The sequence below is a fragment of the Haliaeetus albicilla genome, chromosome 11 (assembly GCF_947461875.1).
Source record: "Haliaeetus albicilla chromosome 11, bHalAlb1.1, whole genome shotgun sequence".
Lineage (NCBI taxonomy): Eukaryota > Metazoa > Chordata > Aves > Accipitriformes > Accipitridae > Haliaeetus > Haliaeetus albicilla.
Genome location: NC_091493.1, coordinates 31,970,560 through 31,991,799, shown reverse-complemented (window position 1 = coordinate 31,991,799; position 21,240 = coordinate 31,970,560). Strand labels below are relative to the sequence as shown.

General features: G+C 38.2%; 1 protein-coding gene across 2 annotated transcripts; it reads left to right on the top strand.

The window, feature by feature from the left end:
* Positions 1 to 61: 61 nt before the first annotated feature.
* DCLRE1A (DNA cross-link repair 1A) lies at positions 62 to 19,452 on the top strand. Of its 2 annotated transcripts, none has more exons than XM_009923974.2 (9): positions 62 to 1,166; positions 2,737 to 4,308; positions 6,219 to 6,352; positions 7,515 to 7,633; positions 9,352 to 9,495; positions 10,373 to 10,518; positions 11,579 to 11,733; positions 17,884 to 18,036; positions 18,671 to 19,452. In XM_009923974.2, the coding sequence occupies exons 1-9, from the start codon at positions 749 to 751 to the stop codon at positions 18,707 to 18,709; spliced, it is 2,880 nt and encodes a 959-aa protein (XP_009922276.2). In that variant the 5' UTR covers positions 62 to 748; the 3' UTR covers positions 18,710 to 19,452. The 2 variants fall into 2 exon arrangements, with proteins under 2 accessions (XP_009922276.2, XP_009922269.2); XM_009923967.2 differs by having other exon boundaries at positions 68 to 1,166; positions 17,884 to 18,025.
* Positions 19,453 to 21,240: the final 1,788 nt, after the last annotated feature.

Sequence of the window (21,240 nt, the reverse complement as noted above, 5' to 3'; positions counted from 1 at the left end):
GGAAGCGAATGCGTTGTCGCGGCGGCAAACGGCTGAGGAGAGGCCCCCGCCCGCGAAGGCGCCCGCCCGCGAACCTGGGTGCCCGCGGCGGGAGATTGCGGGGAGGCAGCCGTCCTCGGCGGGGGGCTGCGGGGAGGCAGCCGTCCTCGGTGCCCTCGGCGGGGGGCTGTCGGGGAGGCAGCCGTCCTCGGTGCCTCGTCGGGGGGCTGTCGGGGAGGCAGCCGCCCTCGGTGCCCGCGGCGGCGGGACGTAAGCGCGGGCCTCCCGCCCGGCAGCGCCGAGCCGGTGTATGCCTTCGCCGTGTGGTGACTCCCAGCAGCGAGCCCGTAGCTGAACTCTTCGTCGTTTTCTTTTAAGATCTTCGTGTTTTGGGGCAGCGAGGTGCGGGGCTAGCTGGGCTTCACCTTCCGAGGCCGGGCTGGGTGCTTAGGAGAGGGATAGCTGAAGGAAATGGCTCACCCTGCAAGTCTCTCTGCATCTTACAGAGTTGGGTTTTGTTTAACAGGTGTAGTTACAAATACTGGAAGAGACTCTCATTAAATTACTTTTTTGGGTTAGGATCCACCATGCTTCTGTCCCATCCTGGACTGCTGTTTGGTTTGTGGCCCAGTGTTGCTTTTTTAAAATGGAGTTCAGGTGCTTTTTTTCAGCTAGTGAAGGGGGGAGGGAAGAGAAAACATATTAACGGAGGGAAAGGTAGATTTGTGAACTGTTGCTTAAAAGGAAGGAGAATATTTCATGTGTTGCCATGTCTGAAGATGCTTTATTGGAAGAGGACATTTGGGAGTACAAGTCCATTAGGAAGGAAAAGTGTCAGAGTAATTCAGAGAGCATCTCTACACCTGTGCAGAACGTAAGTGATAGCAAGTGCAGGCCAAAAAGAAAGAAAAATAGAAATAAAAAAAAATCCATAGAAAAAACTGATACGCTTCAGAAAACTGAGCAGAGATCGAGGCCAAATCAGGATGTAGATGAATGTAAAGATGACAGCAGTGTGCACTCCCAGGAAAGCGTGAGTAGCCTGACGGAACAGAGCTCACCAAATGCAAAGCCTATTCATGATGGATACTGCCCGAGCTGCCAGATGCCTTTCTCTTTGCTATTGGTCCAGACACCTCGATGGCATGTTGCTGAATGTTTGGATACTCCAGGATCCATTGAAAAAGGTATGAATAGAGTAAGAAAAAAGCCTTCGGAGAAAAGTTAAAGGCTTGTCACATAATGTTGCTGTAAACCTTGGTTTTCATATTTAGCTCAAAATCTGAGGTGGTAGTTGGTATGATTTTTAGAATGTTATTACTGATCATTTATCAGTGTTATTTTTGTATGAGATTTTTGGTTCTTTGTGAAGACCATGGAAATCTGACACGAAAATCTCATATCAGAATCTAATCTCAAAACTTTGTAGAATGGTGATAAAGATTCATGGTTGTTTATCAAGCTCCAGTTTTAGTTGTTTATTGAAGAAACTGAAAGCGCATGTTTACCACTAAAATAATAGAACCTGTTTCAGTTACTAAGTCAGTGTCAGCAAAAAACCCTTCATTTAAGAGGCTGCTACTTTTGACACCAAATTTCTTTCTCCTTAGGTATAAATTTTCTTAACCTGTATCCATGTTGCTGTGTGATTTGTCCACTTGTCTATGAATAGTTGGAAGCTGAAATCAGTCTGTTACGCTAATTTTCTTGAAATGTTAGCCGCTGGTCCAGTATGCTTTAGAAATTTATATGAAATTTTACATGAACATTCCTGTATCATAAAACAACACAGTTTTGTTTTGAGTTTTGTACAAAAGAAGTAAAACTGACTCATTCCAATTGCTAGTTTCATGTGGGGAAACACTATGTCTGAACAGATCCAGGTATCCAACTTAAGTTCTTAATACACCTCATAACTTTTGAAAAACAAGAAAGCATACAGTCAGGAAACTTGAGTAAAGGCTGTCACACAGTCACTTCCCTTTTTGTATCTTTGTAACTTTCCTTGAAGTTTCTTCTTCAGAACAATGAAATGTGAGTCCTTTAATCCCGATTTTGGTAGTGGTTTTAACTTAAGGCAGATGTGTTAACACCTCATTTCCTTCTCTTACTCCCATAATTAACAGATGAAAAATCCTTCTGATTGATTTATGCATTCACCTTAAAGTCCTCAAAAGTTAGGCTAGCAAACTCTCAACAAAGAAGGCTTAGGGAACAGCCACAGATTTTTGCTGGCATCTCAATCTTGAATACTTTTTTCACATAAGTAAATACATTCCTTTTTTTAATTTAATGTGTAACCCAGCAGACAATTTGAAATGGAATTTCAGGTTGGTTCAGAACTGAGATATGAGTTTATTTTGAAACATGTCTACTGGCCTTTTCTGGTGCTACTGCTCTGAGCTCATTGCTTGCATGTGAGACAATTCTAAACTAGAAACCATGGGATTGCATTAGCACAGCATTCAAACAAGGTTAGGTACTCTTGTTGTTAGAGGGCTGTAATAATTCAGGCATAGGACTGTATGAGCAGCTGTTTGGTTTTAGCTTGGAAGCATTCTCATTTCTAGCCAGCTCAGGGCAGGAGGTCTTGGTGGCTTGAAAGTTACTTTTTACTTGTGCTGCCTTCCCCCAAGAGCTGCATTTATAGAAAAAAGCTTTTAAATCATGTGTCACGTGTGATTTTTATTTTAATAATTATGCCAACTGTATTTGCAAAAATACTGACATTATTTCTCTGTTTAACTCTTTTCATAGAGTGTCCTGATGGTTTACTGTGCAATTCCACCATTCCATCCCACTACAAGCGTTACAGCCATTTTCTACTTGCAGCAAGCAGGGCAGGAGATTATCTTGTAAACTCTTCAGCAAACACTTTGGAGAGAAAGATGACACGTTCTACTACTGCAAAGCTCAGCTGTTCCCCAAGTCATGTAGAGGAAATCTCACAGAATAAGAAACCATCTAATAATGTAACAAATGTCCCGAGTGATGATTGTACATTGATGGTACAGAGATCACCGCAAATGAAGTCTCTAAATATAATCAGTGAAAGTACTTCCTCTTTTGCAGATATTCAAAAGCCTCAACAGACATTTCAGCTTACACAGACCACAGATGATAGTTGTAAATTTGAGTTTTATGACTTTGCATCTTCTCAAGAAAGTGGAACAGGAGAAGACCTGTGTAGTCAGAAAGATACAAATCAGCCAAGTCTACTACAGTCAAAAGCGGACTTCAGTGATTGTGAAATTTCTTATTCTCCACTTAGTACTTTTGAGGAAAGTGAAGAGGAAACTGAGGAAGAGGAGAAGAAATTAAAAATATCACAAAATAAATCATTCAAAGTCTGGAACTTTGAAGATGAAGAATCTAATTCCGTGGTGTTTAAAACATTTGATGGACTTCTCTTACAGCAGAAGCCTCAGTATGAGCATAGCAAAATGGGAAATTTCATAATTAAAAAAAACAACTGTGAGGAAGCAAATACATTGAACCATCTAAATCATAGTGTAAAAACTGTTTCTCAGAGTCACATGAACAGCAAGTTATGTAATTCAACATGTGCAGACAATCAGCATCAGGAAGAGGTGCTAACCAGCGGATCCTCTTTTCTTTTTAATTGTGAGGAGGTTGAACAGCCAGAACTGATTTCCTCTGCTGCTAAAGCAGGTAACGCAGAGTCAGAAGATACTGGTGCTTGTGCTTTGGATTCTGCATACATGAGTTTTACTGAGACATCATCATTGCTAGTCAGAGAAGATGCTGGGTCTCTTCTGACACAGAAAAGTAATGTTTTCAGGGACCAAAGTAATACTTTAACTAATACAGATAAAATGACTGCCAATGCAGTTGAAAAAACAGCTCTCCAGGAGAGTTTGCAGTCGGTAGTGGAGAAAGAAGGAAATCTTAATACAGCTGCAGTGTGCTTTCCCAGCCCAATCTCTAAAACGGTACCATCTCTTTCTTTAGCAAGTATGAATGCTAAATCCAGTTCTGCCAAAGAACTCAAACAAATGGACATTGGTGTTTTCTTTGGGTTAAAACCCAAAGTAAAAGAGGAAAGCAAAGGAGAGACATGTTTGAGTGAGGGAAAGCAGATACCAAGTTCACTAACTCCCAATGGAAAGAGGCCCAGACAGCAGAAAAGGAAAGCTGAAGGGTCTGTGGAAGATGGAGAAGCAGTTACAGAAAGTTCAAGTAAAAATGGAGCCTTTGCAGATGTAAGTTCTGGTAGCAAACAAAGGTGGAGAAAAAAATTTAAAGAATTATCTACTACAGGTGAAGGAACAAGAAAAAAACACTGCCCTTTCTACAAGAAAATACCAGGTGAGAAGTAACTGTTGCTTTTTGCAGAGGTTAATTTTGGCTTGAGTGTTGTATTTTTTTACCTAATTTTAGGCTTCAGTATTCTTCACTCTTCATACCCATTTAAACTGCAGCTCATAATGAATTTTCTTTCCTCCATCTAAGTTGATAAAATCTTGTGTAGGTGCAGATTTCCGAAAGAAGGTGATTGTAGAACCAGTCAGCAGTGGCTGAAAATAGTTGGTGAAATAGTTATCTCAGGAAAATTACTTCAGGGACTGATTTCTGAATGTTTTTGACAGACCAAAAGGCATAAGCAGTATTGAAAGATGGATCTACTTTCTTAAATGGTTTTGAATATATCCCTTGTTAATATTCAGTCCTAATTCCTGAATTTAATCTTTTACATCACTTCAGTTGTGCCTCAAAATAGGGCTGTCAATAGCAATTATTTCCTCACACTAAGTTAAAGGAATTGAGTTTAATTTTGCATTTGAAATTCAATAGTATTAGAAAAATTTTTTACTACAACTGTCAAAACAAAGAAATGAAAACCAAGCAGAAGAGTTTACTTAAGGAAACAGCCAAGAATTTCTCAGAATATCCTCAAGCAATTACATAAATTACAGGATGATGGATCAGCGGCTTAAAAGGCTTCAGATCCTCATAGTTCTGTTTACCACTAAAGGACTGTCTTAGTCTTAGGTGGATATTTGAGGAAGCCAAATAGAAATATATTAGAGATCCTAAGTGCCAAGCTGCTGCTTGAAGACTGACCTGTAAATCTTTGTGGGGCTACACCAGTATCATGGCTTCCATGGGCTTAGAGAATTTTCCATATACGATAAATTTGAAGAGCAGACTCCTATGCCTACGATGTAGTTTTAAAGTTGCTTTGTTATTATCTATATTACTTTGTTCTGAATTTTGTTTCTACATTTGAAGTATATTTGACTGTATTTTCTATGTTGCTAATGATATGTGTTTATCCCCGTGGCCTAGTATATTTCAGCCTCCCTGAAGTTTTGAGTCTGGTACCTCTCAAACACTTTGGGATTTTTTGGTTTGTGATTTTCAGTTAGCAGACTGCTATGTTTTTGGAGTTGCAAATACCTGAAGTTCTAGCCTCAGGTAAAACTATTTCTAGTTCTAGAAGATCTGGGAAATTTGCATAACATAAAATGAAAAATATTTGAGTGCCGCCAGGTGAATTAGTTCTATGCACTATTTGGTGGTTTTATGAAACTGTAACCCAATGTGAAAGGACCATTTGTCAGTATGTTTGCATTTTAAAAAAATTATGTTTGCAGAGAAAAAGGGTATCTTCTATGCAGTTGTCTTTATGCAACATCTTTATACAAACAGGACCTTACTGAAAGCATACAATGGCATATTGGTCATGTTTTATCTCAGCGGATATATTCAAAGACTCCAGATTGCTTGCTTGATAATTATATGGTAGCATGTTTTAAGAGGAATATTAAATGTAGAATAATTGAAAAATTGCAGTTTGATTGCAAAATTCATTATGTTAAGCTGTGGTTATCTGTTTTATTTTGTGTTAAGATGTTGGTATTAGATTTTAGTCTGCATGAACTTTCAAAAATACCAGCTGAATGCAGATAAATGTGTTTTATTTTCTTAACTAGTTGCCATCTGTGTAGGATGGCAGCTGAACAACAGATATTTGGGAGACCTGTGAAAGTATTTGTGTGTGGACACTTAAATTTTTATTTTAATAAGTGAAAATGGTTTTGGTGACTGCTGACTCATGTGCAAACCATGCTTATCTTTAAATGGCTCCTTCAACTGTATGCAGTGTAACTGTATTCCCTTTTAATTTGGAAGAAAGAACAAAAGAAAATTTAATTAGAAACTAGTTCTGATCTATGCATGTCTACTGACTGGCTTCTTTTCCCTTTTTGCTATAGGAACTGGTTTTACAGTTGATGCCTTCCAGTATGGAGAAATTGAAGGCTGCACAGCTTATTTCCTTACTCATTTTCACTCTGATCACTATTGTGGGTTAACAAAAAACTTCATGTTTCCAATCTACTGTAATAAGGTAAGGTTTTCCAAGATTACTAAATATTATCAAATCCATATGCAATTATAATCACTTTTATACTGATGAAAGTAAATAGAAGATCAGAGGTTCCATTGTTGGGTCAGTTAGGCACACTGGATATGTATAGGGGAATCTGGGTTTCCCTTGTAAGAAATTCTTACCCTGATTTGACTGATGAAGAATATTAGTGAAAATTCCCTGTCTATATACCATGAAAAAATTCAAGTTTAAAAGGATGTCTAGAGGTCATATAGACTTATCTCCTGTGCAATGTGGGTCTAAGTTAGATCAGACTGCAGAGAGCCTTTGTTGGTCAAATTTTGAAAATAGGACATTTCACTACATCTCCTCGCAACCTGTTGCAGTGCTTACCCACTCTGAAATTTTTTCCTAATATACAATTGCAATGTCCCTTTTTGCAATTTGAGATTGTGACTTGCTCTTTTTGTGTGCATCGTGGAGAAGAATCTGTCTCTATGTTCTCTATAACTCTATTTAAGTGATGGAATTCTGAAATTAGATTCTGCTTAAGCCATCTCTTCTCCACATTATGTACATTGAGTAGTTCTAGCCCAGTCCTGTGTGTCCTGTGCTTCAGGCTGCTGAATGGCCAAGGCTGCCATTTGCTATCATATGTCCAACCAACTCTTCTTTACTCATAACGTGGTAGGGCACCTTGCCTAATCAAACCATCCAGAACCTCCATCAAAAAACTATTTCTGGTTTACTCTGGAAGTCTCCTGGAATGCTTGTGTCCCGTTTTGCCCTTCCAGCAGGTGTTGGGGTGGCTGCAGTCGTCCATGATGAGATCCAGGGCCTATCACCTAGAAATTTCTCCAGTTGTTTAAAGAAGTCTTTGCCCACCTCCTCTTCTTGACTTGGCAGTCTGTAACAGATGTTATTCCCCCTTGTTTGCCTCCTCTCTGATTCCAATCCATAACCTGTTGACAGGTTTTTAAAAGTTTGCTTTTTTAAGACAGCTTTTTTCAGTTTGCTTTCTGAGAGATGAAATGCTACTGAAAGGCTTGATTATACCCAGGATCTCATAGTTTCTCTCTAAGCCAGACAGTCTGGCTTTGAGAGCCTTTGTTTCTAAAATAAACAAAGGCTTTTTTTAGATTTTGTTCATATTCCATACTAAATCCTTTCCCTGTTACAGATAACTGGCAATCTGGTGAAGAGCAAACTTGGAGTCAAAGAGCAGTACATCCACATGCTGCCGATGGACACAGAATGTGTAGTGAATGGGATCAAAGTGATGTTGCTCGATGCCAATCAGTATGTGTCATTGCATTTGCTGTGGAATATTTGTATGTATAGAATATTAAAGATGAATAGCTGTACAGATACAGTTTATGTTTTCATGATTTTTAGGTTTCAGTGGATATGAAAAAAATGAAAGGGTAAAGATACTTCCTATACCTGAGTCGGCTTAGTAATGTACATTTTCACTTCAGAAGTGAATTAGGCATGTAGGAGCCTAAATTTCTTGCAAGTTGTTAGCTTTTGAAATAGGTGAGTTATTTTTGAAAATGAAACTTAGGCTTTTTTGATAATTTTAGTTTAACTTTATTTTATTTGCTTGTAATGCGTATGTAGTGTTAACCACACATACCTCCATAATTTTTAAGCTTGTTTGAATGGTTTTTCTAGTGGTCTGGACATTTCAGTTTTTGGTGTCTAGTAGGGAACGTCCTACATTTGATTATTGGGTATGTTAGGTTTCTGTAGCTTCAACTGAAGATAGTGAAATCTTCAGCTAAAGAAAAATGTGGTCCTTTGGATTCCGGGAGAGACAAAACCTAGCCAACATTTTGAAAAGTGAACTTTAAAGAAAAGCCTGTTGAAAAGTGCAACAAGACTTCTACTGGATTCGGTGATAAAGGTTGAGGTTTTTGTCTGGCGTTACGCTGGCACTGTGTGGTGATTCTGGATTTAAAGTTCAGTAGCACCTGACTTCCAGCTGTGTGCTCTTGCTGTTCTGCCTCTTGGTACCTTATTTGGCTATGGGCTAGAAGAAAAGTCCTTTCCCTGAAGTATATATTGAAATGCAGCACTGTGTCACAGCTGGTTTGAATATTACTTATCGTAGGATTTGTTTATAGTTGGAGAGATAAGATTCCATGAAGTCCTTTGAGGATCCTTTCTGGGAATGAAGGAAGCCTTGTTGCTTATGTAATTTGGACACTTCTCGTTTTTTCCTGTTTGTGTTTCTGATCCTCTGCTTCAATTTAAAAGGCATATAAACTTTAGGTACAACGTTCAACTTCTTGAAGAGTCCACCAATTCTGTCATCTTAGCTCTGATTCATGCCAGTTTTTCCTTTTTTGAGATTTCATTTACTCTTTACAGATGATTCATGTCCAAAATAGTACCACTCTGGTTTTCCAGTCTGAGCTCTTGCCCTTCAGCCAGCTTTGGCGAGGAACGGCAGAAGGTACAATGGATTTCCTGTGGCCAATAGGAGAATTGTATTTCTAGCCAGGGAATTCTGGATGGAGGATAATGTTTAAAATCTGCAAATAGAATTTAAAAGGAAATGCTTCAGTAAGTCCTGCAGGAATGAAGATGCATCTGCAATAACACAATTCTGTTTCTCCTGAATAAGAATGCTGCTTCTCTTTGGTGTGCTGTTTCCTCTTTCAATCAAGTAATAGAACCTCAGAGATTGCAACTGAGGCAGCATCTTTGTTGTACCTAGAAGACAGAGTATCCGAAAAAGGTGGCTAATGCTTGATTACTTTACTGTTGGTGTGGTTTTTTCCTTCTCTCCATCTCAGCTGAGAATTCAAGTCTAGCTTGTCTATGGCCATGAGATTAGTTTCAGAATTCCTTTAGAAATCAGGAATTTCGAGCTAAATTAGGCTGCATAGTAGCTGTGATTTGAAATGCTGTTCTGCACACCTTCCTGCTACTGAAGGGTGGTATATCTCTTAAGGCAGTTTATTAGTATAGAGAACTAACGTAATTTGTATGGGTTTTTTTGTTTGTTTCAGTTGTCCAGGTGCAACAATGATCCTTTTCCGTCTACCAAGTGGAAGTGTTATTCTGCACACAGGAGACTTCAGGGCAGATCCTTCTATGGAGCGCTACCCTGCTTTGATTGGTCAACAAGTCCACACCCTTTACCTTGATACCACGTAAGTTGTGTTTAATCTTTTTTTTTTTTTTCCATATAACCCTCTTTTCAATTTAGTAAGACTTTATATGAACCAAATAAACATAAGTATAAATGACATTACTGTTTTAACACTTGTTCTGTTTAGTGTTGAATAAGATCAGATATTTATTGAAAGTCCATGTATGTCTAGTTTGTTCATCTGTTATGCTGTTACATGGGAGAATAAAAGTGGGTGGTGGAGAAGATGCTGAAGTATTTGCTGAGATGACATTATTTATAAGTGGTATTAAATTCTGGGTGTCAGAATTCATACATTGAGTGTTCAGCTCTAAAACAAGAGGTTCATGAACACTGGTATTCTGTGGATTCAACAATATTATGAAGAGGGGTGTGGAAGAATTCAAAGAGTGAAAGAATGCCAAATGGTTAAATCATTCGTCCAGGTTTTCATTAGACCTTTCTTTGACTCATGTATATAAAATTGTTTTTCTGCATATGATGACTAATGCCCAGCTGCAGTCTTTTATTTCTGTTCCATATGTTTCTGCAAATGAATAATGCCTTATGTTATGGTTTGTGTGCATGACAAAAAATAGACATAAGGATGTAATTAGTATGTGATACAAATATCTAGCTTGAAAGAGCAATTGGTATTTATAGAGAAAAAACTGCAGAATTGAGTGTCAGTGTCAGACGAGTGAATAGTTGTAGAGGAAAGACTGATATACTCAATGCAAATTTTATTGCAACAGTTTCATCTGGGCACCTCAGTGGTTTCTAATAAATCTTCTTCATTACTTTGTTATTGTGTGCATGCAGTTTTGAGGGCCTTCTTGGTGAATTCAGATATCTTCCATCTTGTGTAACGAAGCGTGTATCTTGTTTCCATGCCCCAGATACTGTAGTCCTGAATACACTTTTCCTTCTCAACAAGAGGTTATCCAGTTTGCTGTCAATACTGCCTTTGAGACAGTGACTTTAAACCCGCGTACTCTAGTCGTCTGTGGCACCTACTCCATTGGAAAAGAAAAAGTTTTTTTAGGTATGTAAAAAAAGTGTACTGGATCAAATAACTAAGTAAATATCTAAATCAGCGTTAAAAGACCTCTTTCGTGAAGATATAAAGGGTCGCTTAGTCTTGATAGTCAGGTATCGTGTAAAGAAATTAAATATAATAATTCTACTGCTAGTTTTTTAGTTTTCTAATCAATAATTTTTAACTTTCTGAAAGAAATATTTTTCTGCCATGTTTACAAACCCCCTGAATATCTAGAAGGCCAATTTGGATACTAAATGAACAAACCTATTTAATTGATTGTGGTGAGAAAATAGCTGATGGCAATTAAAAAAAAAAATGAGGTCTTTATGACATTTTTGGTGTTAGTAATTTTATGTTGTCAAAAAGCAGCAAAGGGATATAATTATTCTTAAACTTCTATTTTGCTAACAGTTTTTTCTTCCAGGATTATATTACATATCTTCCTAAATATTTATGGTAATCAGTTTTAATGAAATCAATTTTGACAAAGCATTCCCCAAACCAAAACACATCTTTTCTGACTTAATGAAAATCTTGTGTGCTATGCTTCACTCGGTTACAGCATTAGGAACCGGCAAGATTGCCCAAATGTCTACTCTAGAGCAAGCAGCTGTGTACCATTTGTGCTTTTGAGTATATTTAAAGTCATCAATAGAAGACTTAACTTTCATTGAAATTTAGTCTGTCTTTAATGTGGGCCATTTGTCGCATATTCCAAAACCTGCACGTGTTTCTGGCATCTTTGAAATAAATACTGGTTCACCTCGGTAACATTCTACCAAAGAAGTATGACTTAGAACTTATCAAAGTACTTCTATTCTCCTTCTCTTTCCAATTGTTGTACACAATTCTGCTGCTAAAATACAGGAGCCAGAGTTTTTTAACAGCTATTACAGGTTTCTCTTCTTAATTTTAGAATATGAAACACTATATCCTGTTGAATATGGATTTTTTTTCAACAGTAAAAATGATCCAGTGCAATAATTAGGCATATCTCCAAAACAAGCAAAAAATGAACTCCTACAATTTTCTTTATCTGATTTCTTCTCAATTAATCTTAAAGCAATTGCTGAAGTCCTGGGCTCAAAAGCAAGTATGTCCCGTGATAAGTACAAAACACTGCAGTGCTTGGAGTCAGCAGCTGTTAATTCCCTCATCAGTGTGGACTGGGATGGTACTTTGCTTCACGTTCTTCCCATGATGAAGATTAATTTTAAGGTAAGTGCAGAAAATACACTCTGTTGATTAACCTGCTGGCGAATCTTACTGTTGGCTCCTCCCAAGCAGTGTTGTGTTTGGTGCTTTTTAACCTCTTGTCAGATCATATTTATTTAGCAAAGTTTTGACATGGAGCAATACATTGAAAATGAAATGCAATTAAACATTAATATCTGTCTCCAAACATGATGCACAGAAAGTGTAATTTCACTTCAATGCGGTGCTTCTACAAGATAAGATGAGGTTTGTTCAAAGGCTTGCTTTTTGCGGGCCTTTTTGAAGTAGATTTATGTAACGACTGCAGGATCTGTCCTATTCGCAATTAATATGTTGTGACATGGAGTCCCTGTTTTTCAGCCTTTTACCTGGTATGATGTAGGAAAAGCCTAAAAGGATATTCTGCCTGTGAGACTCTGTTCTGAGGCAGCCTGTGAACGTGGCAAACTTCCAGTCTGGTGTTTGATAAAAAAGGAATAGGGTTCTCCATGTTCCTCTCAGTTCAATTTCCATGTATTTATAACCATATTTTCATCTTTTAAAAGAATATTCTCTCTCCTTCTGTGCTGAAGATTTACATGGGATAAGGATACTTGAAAGTCGATGAAAACTCACACATAAACAAATATACACACTGAGTGAATTGAAGGACACCTCATATATACATATATTTTAGTTTTTCTACACACCATCTTCTCTAATAGTTGTAGCAAAAGCAAGTAAAACAGTTCATTTTAAGACATTGTTTCATCTAAATTGACCTCAAATGCACATTTCAGTTGAGATTTGAGACAGCGGGTTTTTGTTGTTGAGAGCTTTAATGGGAATTTCTTAGTTTGGAAAGGTGACTAATTCCTGGGGGAAAGTAAATTTTTACAAAACAGAGTGGCATTAAGGCAAAGCAGCAGGCTCTAGATTAAAGGTAGCCTGGAAGAAAAACAGTGGTTGCTTACGCCTTACAGACTTGGATTCATTTTCCTGCTTTGCTTCGGGCCTGCTGTGCCATCTCAAGCAAATCCTTCAGAGCAAGATGGTATTTAGCTGCAGGACCAGTCAAGGTCAGAGTTGACCTAAAAAGGAGAAAAAGAGACTATATCATTGGGATGGGAGCTGCAGGAGATGGAACTTAATATCTTAACGTTTGAATGTTGTTCTATAATCTTTTCCACAGTGGGGCAGAAAATGAGTAACGGAAATGTGTATGAATTTATTTTTAGTGTGGTATGATGTTTTAAACAGTAAGATATATTAGTTTCTTCTGCAGACTTTTGTGTCGTTATGTGATTCTACTGTCGTGTCCTAGCGCATATGGAGTAGTCGCGTAGTTGGTCTTCTTCAGACAGACGGTGTGGTTATACCACAAGCATATCTAGACAGCCTTGCTTCTCAGAGAGAGGCAGTTGTATCATGCGCAGGGTCTCATCCCTGAGAATAGGAAGTTCTGGACGAATCTACAGTGTGCCAGAAGTGATGCCTGGACCCTGGAAAGGGCCAGGAAAGATTAAAGCCACTGATCTAGTGGACAAGAGTCCTGGTGTAACAGCCATGGGCCTCTGTACTGGGGCTTTGACTTCACGTGTGAGGTTGTTGGAATGTGGTCTCATGCTGTCATTATTAATTTTGTGTCCCTGTAAGCTAGGCATGCTAGGTAGGCTTCCAGAGTGCTAAACATCCAATGATGCCAGTGGCTAGATGCATAACCAGGTGGAATGTAGTATCAGTAAAATGTGGAGAATGTTAAATGCTTAAAATGAGTTCGTATGACCATTTATGTTATTTCTGCTCCTGCAGCATTACTAAACATGATCTCAGAAAAGACAGTATTTTTTAAGATTATCTGATCACTTGTAATCTCGTTCTAGTTAAAGAATGATGAATGATATCATCCTGGTTTTGCAGACCATGTAAATGTTGATGTCATCATCTCCAGTTGCATGTTTTTGTCTTGTGCTGGATTATACAGTTTTTGTCCTGAATTACTGGCTCATTACTGGGAAAGCCAGAATTTTTTTAGTCATCCTCATCACTAAATGCCAATGCCTTCATTATCTTCTGGGCCTCTCCTACCTCATTTGTTTTATTTGATCCCTAGCCGTACTCAAAAACACAATCCTACTTCTTAATTTGGGCTAATTTCCTGTTTGTGTAGTTTCAGCTGCGAACCTACAAATCCATGAAATCCTTATGGGAGTATTCTTACTCAAAAGCTCAGATTCAGCCCTTATTTAGTAAATTGAGTACATTTGTGATCTTGTACATTACTTGCCTTTTTAGTAGAATGCAAATAGCCAAACCCTGATGGTATATTATAGTATCTCCTAGAAGCCCCAGTTTTATACCCTTTTGTCCCTGTTATGCTCTTCAGCAATAGAAAAAACCCAAACCTCTCTGTGCTCCGGACTTGATAATCCTAAGAACTGTATGCATGATTCTTCTGCCTTTTATTATTGAAAAACTTCTCTGGTCTGGTTCTAGATAAAGAACCAAAAAAAGCTGCATAAAGTACATGTGCTTACCACAGTTGAAGCCTGGTTTGCAGTAACTGTTGATAAAACTGTGCCTGCCCAAGGAAAGCTTCCATGTTTCCATAGCTGACTGCTCCCAAGACTAACTCTAGATTCCCACAGTTTTGCTTTCTACCCACAATGGAAAGGAAATGAGTTCATGGTTTTGAGATGCTCCTGCATGTACTTCCTTGTTCACAGGCTTTCTACTGTGATCAGGGGCTTTTTTTTCCCCCAATCATTGAGTTTCCAGATTGCTGGAAAATGTTATAATTTTTTTAATAAAATTGATTTTTTTTTTGACTGCATATTCAGGAATTTTAGAAGTATTTTTGCAATCTCTATGTTGTGAATATTTTTTTCCTTTTGATGGCATTGTCCAGCTGCTTAGTTCCAGTTTTGGGGCTATCTGAAATCTGCTTTTCTCCATGTTGATTTTCAGGAGTAATATCAAGCATGTTTTTTCACTTTGGAGTCAGCTGATTTATTATTTGTGAACAACTAGCTTAGCTGTTCATATATGATTTATAAACACTGTATTGATTCAGCAGGGAACGTCATTCACCTAAAAGCCACAGATGCTTAGAGAAACTTCTCCCTGTCTTTCCCCTAGTTACCAGAGTTTAAAGACTGATGTTGGTACCTTCTGCCTAGAACTGAAGCAAACAAAAATGAATAGTGACCATAATTGTGTTAAATCCACTGTGAAAAACAGGTGGATCAGTGAATGTTTTTCTGACAGGTTGAAAGATGATTTTGTAAACCCACAGCATCCTCAGAACATGCGCTATACCCTAGATTTTCACTTGGCCAAAGACTTGGTGACAATAATGTACGGTGCGTTTCCCCTTTCTGCTTGAGCTGTCTTTTGTCAAGGTGTGCACATTTCTATACACATGCAGCCACACTGAGGGAAACTGTGCTGCCTGGCTTGAATGTTTCCATCACTTTTTATCTTCAAATGTGTATTTGAATATTGAATTCTGGGCAATTTTCTATTGCTGTATCAGGAGTTGTGTCACTGTCCCAAAAACCTGTTGAAGAAACAAGTTCAAATTTGAGAAGAAAGCATATCTTTTCTGCTTTATAAATTCACATAGATCGTCTCGATCTGTAGTTAGGATGAAAGCAGTCCCATTCATAATATTGAATACCTGGCCAGGTATCACTAGACTTGATATATGTTATCTAGGCCTTATGACTGCCCCCTTGAAAAGAACCAGTACTTGAAATGAGTGTTTCACTGAGATGTGTGAAGTCTGAAGGGTAAAACTAGAAAGAGCAAGCCATAGGGGATCAGAGGCAGTGAAAATACAGTGGCAGAGGAGTAAGTTTTTTGCGTTGTATTACTGTTGGGTTGGGGGGGTTCTTTTTGTTCATTTGGTTTTTTCCTATGTATAGCTCTGGGTTTTTGAGGAGTTTGTTTATTAGGAGTTGATATCAAACTTTCTTCAGGCGCTGCCTGGCTCGAAAGTGAGATGTCATGCTCTAGGTTCGTGCTCTGGCTATTGTTAATGGATAACATTTACATAAATTTTAAAAATTAAAAAATATGTATACTTTTTATATGTGTGGGTTTTTTAATTAAAATATTTATAAAAACAAAACATGAAGTGCTGCAATATTGCAAGTGGATTTGATATATGAAAAGGAAAAGATTTAAAAAAAAAAAAAGAGTTGTGGTACTTCACTGCAATACTTGGTTTTACTCCAGTAAAATACAATGTCTGCTGTGTGTACTGAATAATAGCTGTTCTTGAATAAGCCAAACGAGTTTAAGTGGTGTTAGGGCTGATTGTAAATTATTCAGTCATGTTTGAGTCTTCTACCTTATGGAATCTGTTCACATGTATTGCTGACTTCAGTGACACTGTAGATAACACGCTGCCATGGTGATTGAAGGAGGTTGATTTAGCAGTGAAATATATTTTCCATTTTAAAAGGATGATGGTTTAGAACAGTGTTGGCTAAAGCAATAAAAGAAAAAATTAGAATGTGTATTTAAAGTGGACTTGTTATGAATAAATACTGTAGTAATTTTCTTTTATGGAAAGAGGCCATCTTTTTTAAAATGCATGCATGGTTCTTTTGCAACAAACAGTTTTTTGTAACAGTCAAAAATTAAGGCTTCTGCCACTTGAATATGCAGTAGAAGATTTCCAGAGAACTGGGGTCTTCAGGTCTGTGCACCTCTTTTATGTTGCTTAGCTCAGTAATGTTTTGTACTAGCATTGAGGTGAGATTTTCGAAAGTGCCTGTGACTGAAATGCACAAATAATTTTTTATGAGATTGAAATTGCATCCTTAATGTGAAAGTTTGATTTATAACAAAATTTGAAAGCAGATTAACATTGGTTAATATAATAATCATTGTATTTGAAGTACTGTATTTAGATTTCAGTAGAGCAAGGGGAGCAAATATGAGCATTACTACCTTAAGCTGTGTTAATCGTCCCAAAATGAAGTGTGAAGGAGAATTAGGCCGCTGCAGTTACATTGTTAATCTAGTGAGTACTGAACATTTGCAACCTATTAGGAGTCATGGCAGCTAGCCATAATTGCTGTTGCTGAATGAAAAGTGTGTTGTGGTAGCGTTTTTCTGTTCTTTCACATGCCTAGTTTGATGGATTCTGTATGTTGCTACTGGATGTTGTACTGAAGGTGCTGTTAAATGTGGCAGTGTCACAGGCAGCTTTCTGCTTCCCTGCTTAATAACTTTCAAGTGTCTGACAGGTTAGTTAGTGTTGTATCATGGCCTATCTATTCCCCTCTCTCCACCTTTTTTTAATCAATCTTTTATTTTGTATTCTTCTTCCTGCTGCTGATAAAAAGTTTATGATTTTGAGTTCTATAGTCTTGTAAGGCTTTCAAATGGAGAATATGCCTTTAAGATTTTATACAGGACACATGAAATTGATTTTCTATTTTTGGTTTGAAATAATACTGACTTCACTTTATCCAGGAATAGGATTGTACATTCCTTAAGCTTCCCTCTCATCCTTTTCCCGATCCTAGCTTAAACAACGCTGAAGGCTAACTTAGCCAGCTTGGAAACTTTTTCAAGTTAACTTTTTTAGAGTGAAGAGATGAGAGGTGGTTTCCTTCCTATCATGAATGGAGTCGTGGTAAAACATGGTTTAGTGCTCAGAGTAATACTCAACTCATGCACTGGATTGCTGCGATATTTTGGGTTGCTTGCTTAATTAACTCTGAGCGCTTCTGGGCATAAGCAGATGTCAGGATCTCAGTGGCACTTTAATTTAAACAGATGATTTTGCACTGAAGCAGGCTTTCACCACCTTATATTACCACTCAGCTGCAAGAGTGCTGACCTCCAGCTGAGAAGAGAAAATGAGTGATTTGGGGAGCAAGATCTATAAGATGTGATTATGCCTTATGTGTTCTGATCTGTAAGGCATAGCTGTTAATATGTGCTTATTCAGATGAAGCAATTGAGATCCTAAGGTACAAGGTGCTCTGTAGATGTAAATATGTATCATTAGTAATTTCAAGGCAGATGGTATTTAAAAAGTTAATATCAAAATATGTAAATAAAATTTAGTCTGAAGTCTCTCCATCATGACATCTCCAACCATTAGACTAATGAGCTATTTAATGGTATTAAGTATATGCTATATTCTTTTCACAGGCCTTGCAAGATCACTTGAATAAGTTTTCTGAGAATTTTGATCAAGTTCTGGCTTTCAAACCTACTGGGTGGACCTACTCTGATTCATGCCTTTCTTTGGTGGATATCAAACCTCAGACAAGAGGAAAGATCACCATATATGGTATAAGAGTGGTAAAGATTCAGTACATTTAATTTTGTGTGGATGCCTTTCATATTTTTATTCTGGAAACTCCTACTGTTCTTTATAACCAATGCTTTCTCTGATAACTCATTGAGAAACTGAACAGATGGTCACTACAGGAGAGATCTGTGAACTGAATAATTGAGAACACTGTAAATACAGGTTTTTACATACATTTTGCTCCTGTCCTCCTTGTGCAAAAAGAGGCTTTTTTCTGATATAGGTAGAGAGTTCAGGGGTGAAGTCTTGGCCCAGCTGATGCTGGTGGCAGTGCAGTTCCAGAGCCAAGATTTCATTCCACACCTTACTCATTTGTGAGAGACTGTGAGTCTTCCTCTCAGTTCTTATCGGTGGGTGGAGTTGAATCTCTTAACATTCATTTAACCAAATGCTTGGTGTCGCTCAGTTTGTACTGATGAATGACTTGGTAACTTAATGCAAGGTAATTTTTCCAGAAGGAAAATCCCAAGTTTTCATTTTACCTTAGCTATAAACTTTAGATCTCAAATATGAATTAAAAAAAAAAAAAATCATCTACAGTATTTCTTAGCTGGAAGGCTTGAAAAAGTATTTTGGCAAGAAGCTAAGCAGACTGACAGATTGCTGTGATTTGTTTCATTTCAGGGATTCCTTACAGTGAACACAGCAGTTACCTGGAAATGAAGCGTTTTGTTCAATGGTTGAAGCCACAGAAAATCATCCCCACTGTAAATGTTGGTGACTGGAGAGCCAGAAGCTTGATGGAGAAGCATTTTAGAGACTGGATGATTGAGGGCAGTAAACATAAATAAATATAAGGAAGAATATATATTTCAAAGGAGGTAGGCTGGAGTGGGAATTGTGAGTTCCTGTGAGTTTTATTTAACTCATTTTTCCACGGAGTTTTCTTTAGGGAGGACTAAGCTGCCAATCTCCTGAGAAAGCTGAATTTGGGGGTGGGGGGGCGGAGGGGAAAGGCACCTTGCTTCTTCCTGTACCTACTACTTATTTTTCCCATAAATTAATAACTTTTATTCCAAATGCATATTTCTGGTTATTTTTATTTACTCCTTTTTCTCCATTCTTAATTTTCCTAACATTATAGAGATGCCCAGATGTATAATACTGAGGAAGAAACTGCCTCTGGGTTAATAATTTCTGAAAAGAAGTTACTGTAATAAATGAGACGGTATTAAGCGTATGTCACATGCTGTCAATTCAGGCTTCAGAGAAGCTCGTTTCATGAGACAGAACTGGCTATTGTGATTCAAATCTTGTAAACAGAGTTTACCTTGTGAGAGAGGATTGGCTCAGGCTCTTGCAGCAGATGTACTTCTGAGAATGATTTTTATAAAAGACAATGCTACCTACTTTCCACTCAAGATTTTCTGATTTTTTTTTTTTTTTAAATAAAGAACCTACATGAAGCTTGTGTGTTCTTTCTGAGCAAAATGTGTTTCTTTTCAGTACCTTAGTTGTTAATCTGAGAAACCTGTCTGTAATATCTTTGGTGAATGTTCTGTATATGTTGATTGTATGAGATTGCTTCACCTTCCTGGTAGTGCAAATTCTCAAAATGTAGTCAAAGCACAGAAGTGGTTCCTCTCCATGTAGTCCCCTACAATGCATTTGGGTTTGCAGGGTTGTTACATGAATTCTGGAAAAACAAGAAAGGCAAATGTTAGTACTGGCAGCAGAAAGGTAAGTTTCACTTTGCATTTTTTTCCCCTGAATCCTACCAGATTATCAGTGCTGCTTTTCCTGTATCTGCTTGGTATTTGTGATACTGAAGTGTGTGGTTGCATGCAGGCACACAGGTATAATTTTAAGCACTAAAATAAAAACTGTTCCAAACTTCCAGGACGTGCAAAAGTTGCATCATACATAAAGAATCATCCCCCAACTTCCCAGAACAGCTCTTCTGAAAACTTCAGTGCCATTTTTTGTTGGGAAAACGTTTCTTTAATGATCAGTGTAAGTATACATAGATCCTTGTCTCTGAGTGACAAGCTCTGTAATGTGAAGTCACTTTGGTTTTATTTCTGTCTTCTGAGAGAAATGACTGTGAAACTCCAATGGGGGGGGGGGAAGTTCTCGTACTGATTCACAATTCTTTCAGTACGTTCACTGAAATATGGCATTGTTTTTATTTTACATAATGCATTACTATAGCACTCCTTACTGCAGAAAGTGCTAACTGTCTTGGATTGGCATGCTCGTTGCTAGGATTCCACTCCCTGTTGGAGTAGGTGTTTGAAAAAGAATCTTTTACAGCCCTTGTGAATACTGAACCTGAATTAATGCCTTGTACAAGTGTCATGGTCCACTCGGTGGACTCGTGATGGTTCGTTTGCTACGATCTCGAAAGTGCAAAATTAAGGTGACCAACACCAAAGGGTATAGCAGCAATCACACAGTAAAACTTTATTGTATTGCCTGTGAGGAGGCACGCGATAGTTAGAGATGGGTGAAAGAAAGGAGAAAAGTAAAGTTAAGTTTAGAGAGAGGAGAGAGAGAGGTTATAGCTACCACCGCTGATCTCATGACGTCCTAACGGTCCCGGGTCCAGCTGATGCTGCGTTGTCGATCGTCGTGGTCCTTGGTGGGGAAGCTTCAAGCTTCTGTTGTTCAGAAGTCATCTTTTATGCTTAGTAACACACCTTGCTCCACCTCTGCCTCAGGAGTCTCCACCCTTCTCAGAATACAATTATCATATCTCTGCCCTTCTTAAGGGAGGCTATCATGCAGGCGCGGGGTCAGTGTCCGAGGCGTGGTTAGTCTTGGAGGCGGGTAGCCTTCGACCAGGAGGTGTGTTTTGGTATTATAATTAAGCAAAGTTTGTCTAAAGTTCATGATTTCTTCATCGGTGTTATGCCAACAGTGGCAATTCATCCTTTTTTTGACAGTAGCTATGCGGTTATCTCTAACGGTTCCAGCCAGGTACCTTCCAGGAACCTTGTACCGCACATTCCGTCCTTGGGACCAGCTGCTGCGCTCCGAACAGGCCATTGTCAGGTAATGTACTGTTCATGTTCCTGATGATGATGTTGAGACAATGCTGATTTTCTGGCCGACTCTTAGAACAAGTCAGAGCAATTTGAGGATTCTGTTTGGCAGGCAAATGCTTCTAGCAGTTGAATCATTAAGGAATTGTGCATGGAGGTTTTTGTTGCCTCCTGAGTCTTTTTCCTGACTAGTTTTGCACCAAGTTTGAG

Bases quoted from the DNA above. Each gene is read 5' to 3' on its own strand.
- DCLRE1A (XM_009923967.2), top strand. From the start codon at position 749: ATGTCTGAAGATGCTTTATTGGAAGAGGACATTTGGGAGTACAAGTCC. The intron at 1,167-2,736 runs GTATGAATAGAG...CTCTTTTCATAG, and splicing joins TCCAGGATCCATTGAAAAAG to AGTGTCCTGATGGTTTACTG. The intron at 18,026-18,670 runs GTATAAGAGTGG...GTTTCATTTCAG, and splicing joins AGGAAAGATCACCATATATG to GGATTCCTTACAGTGAACAC.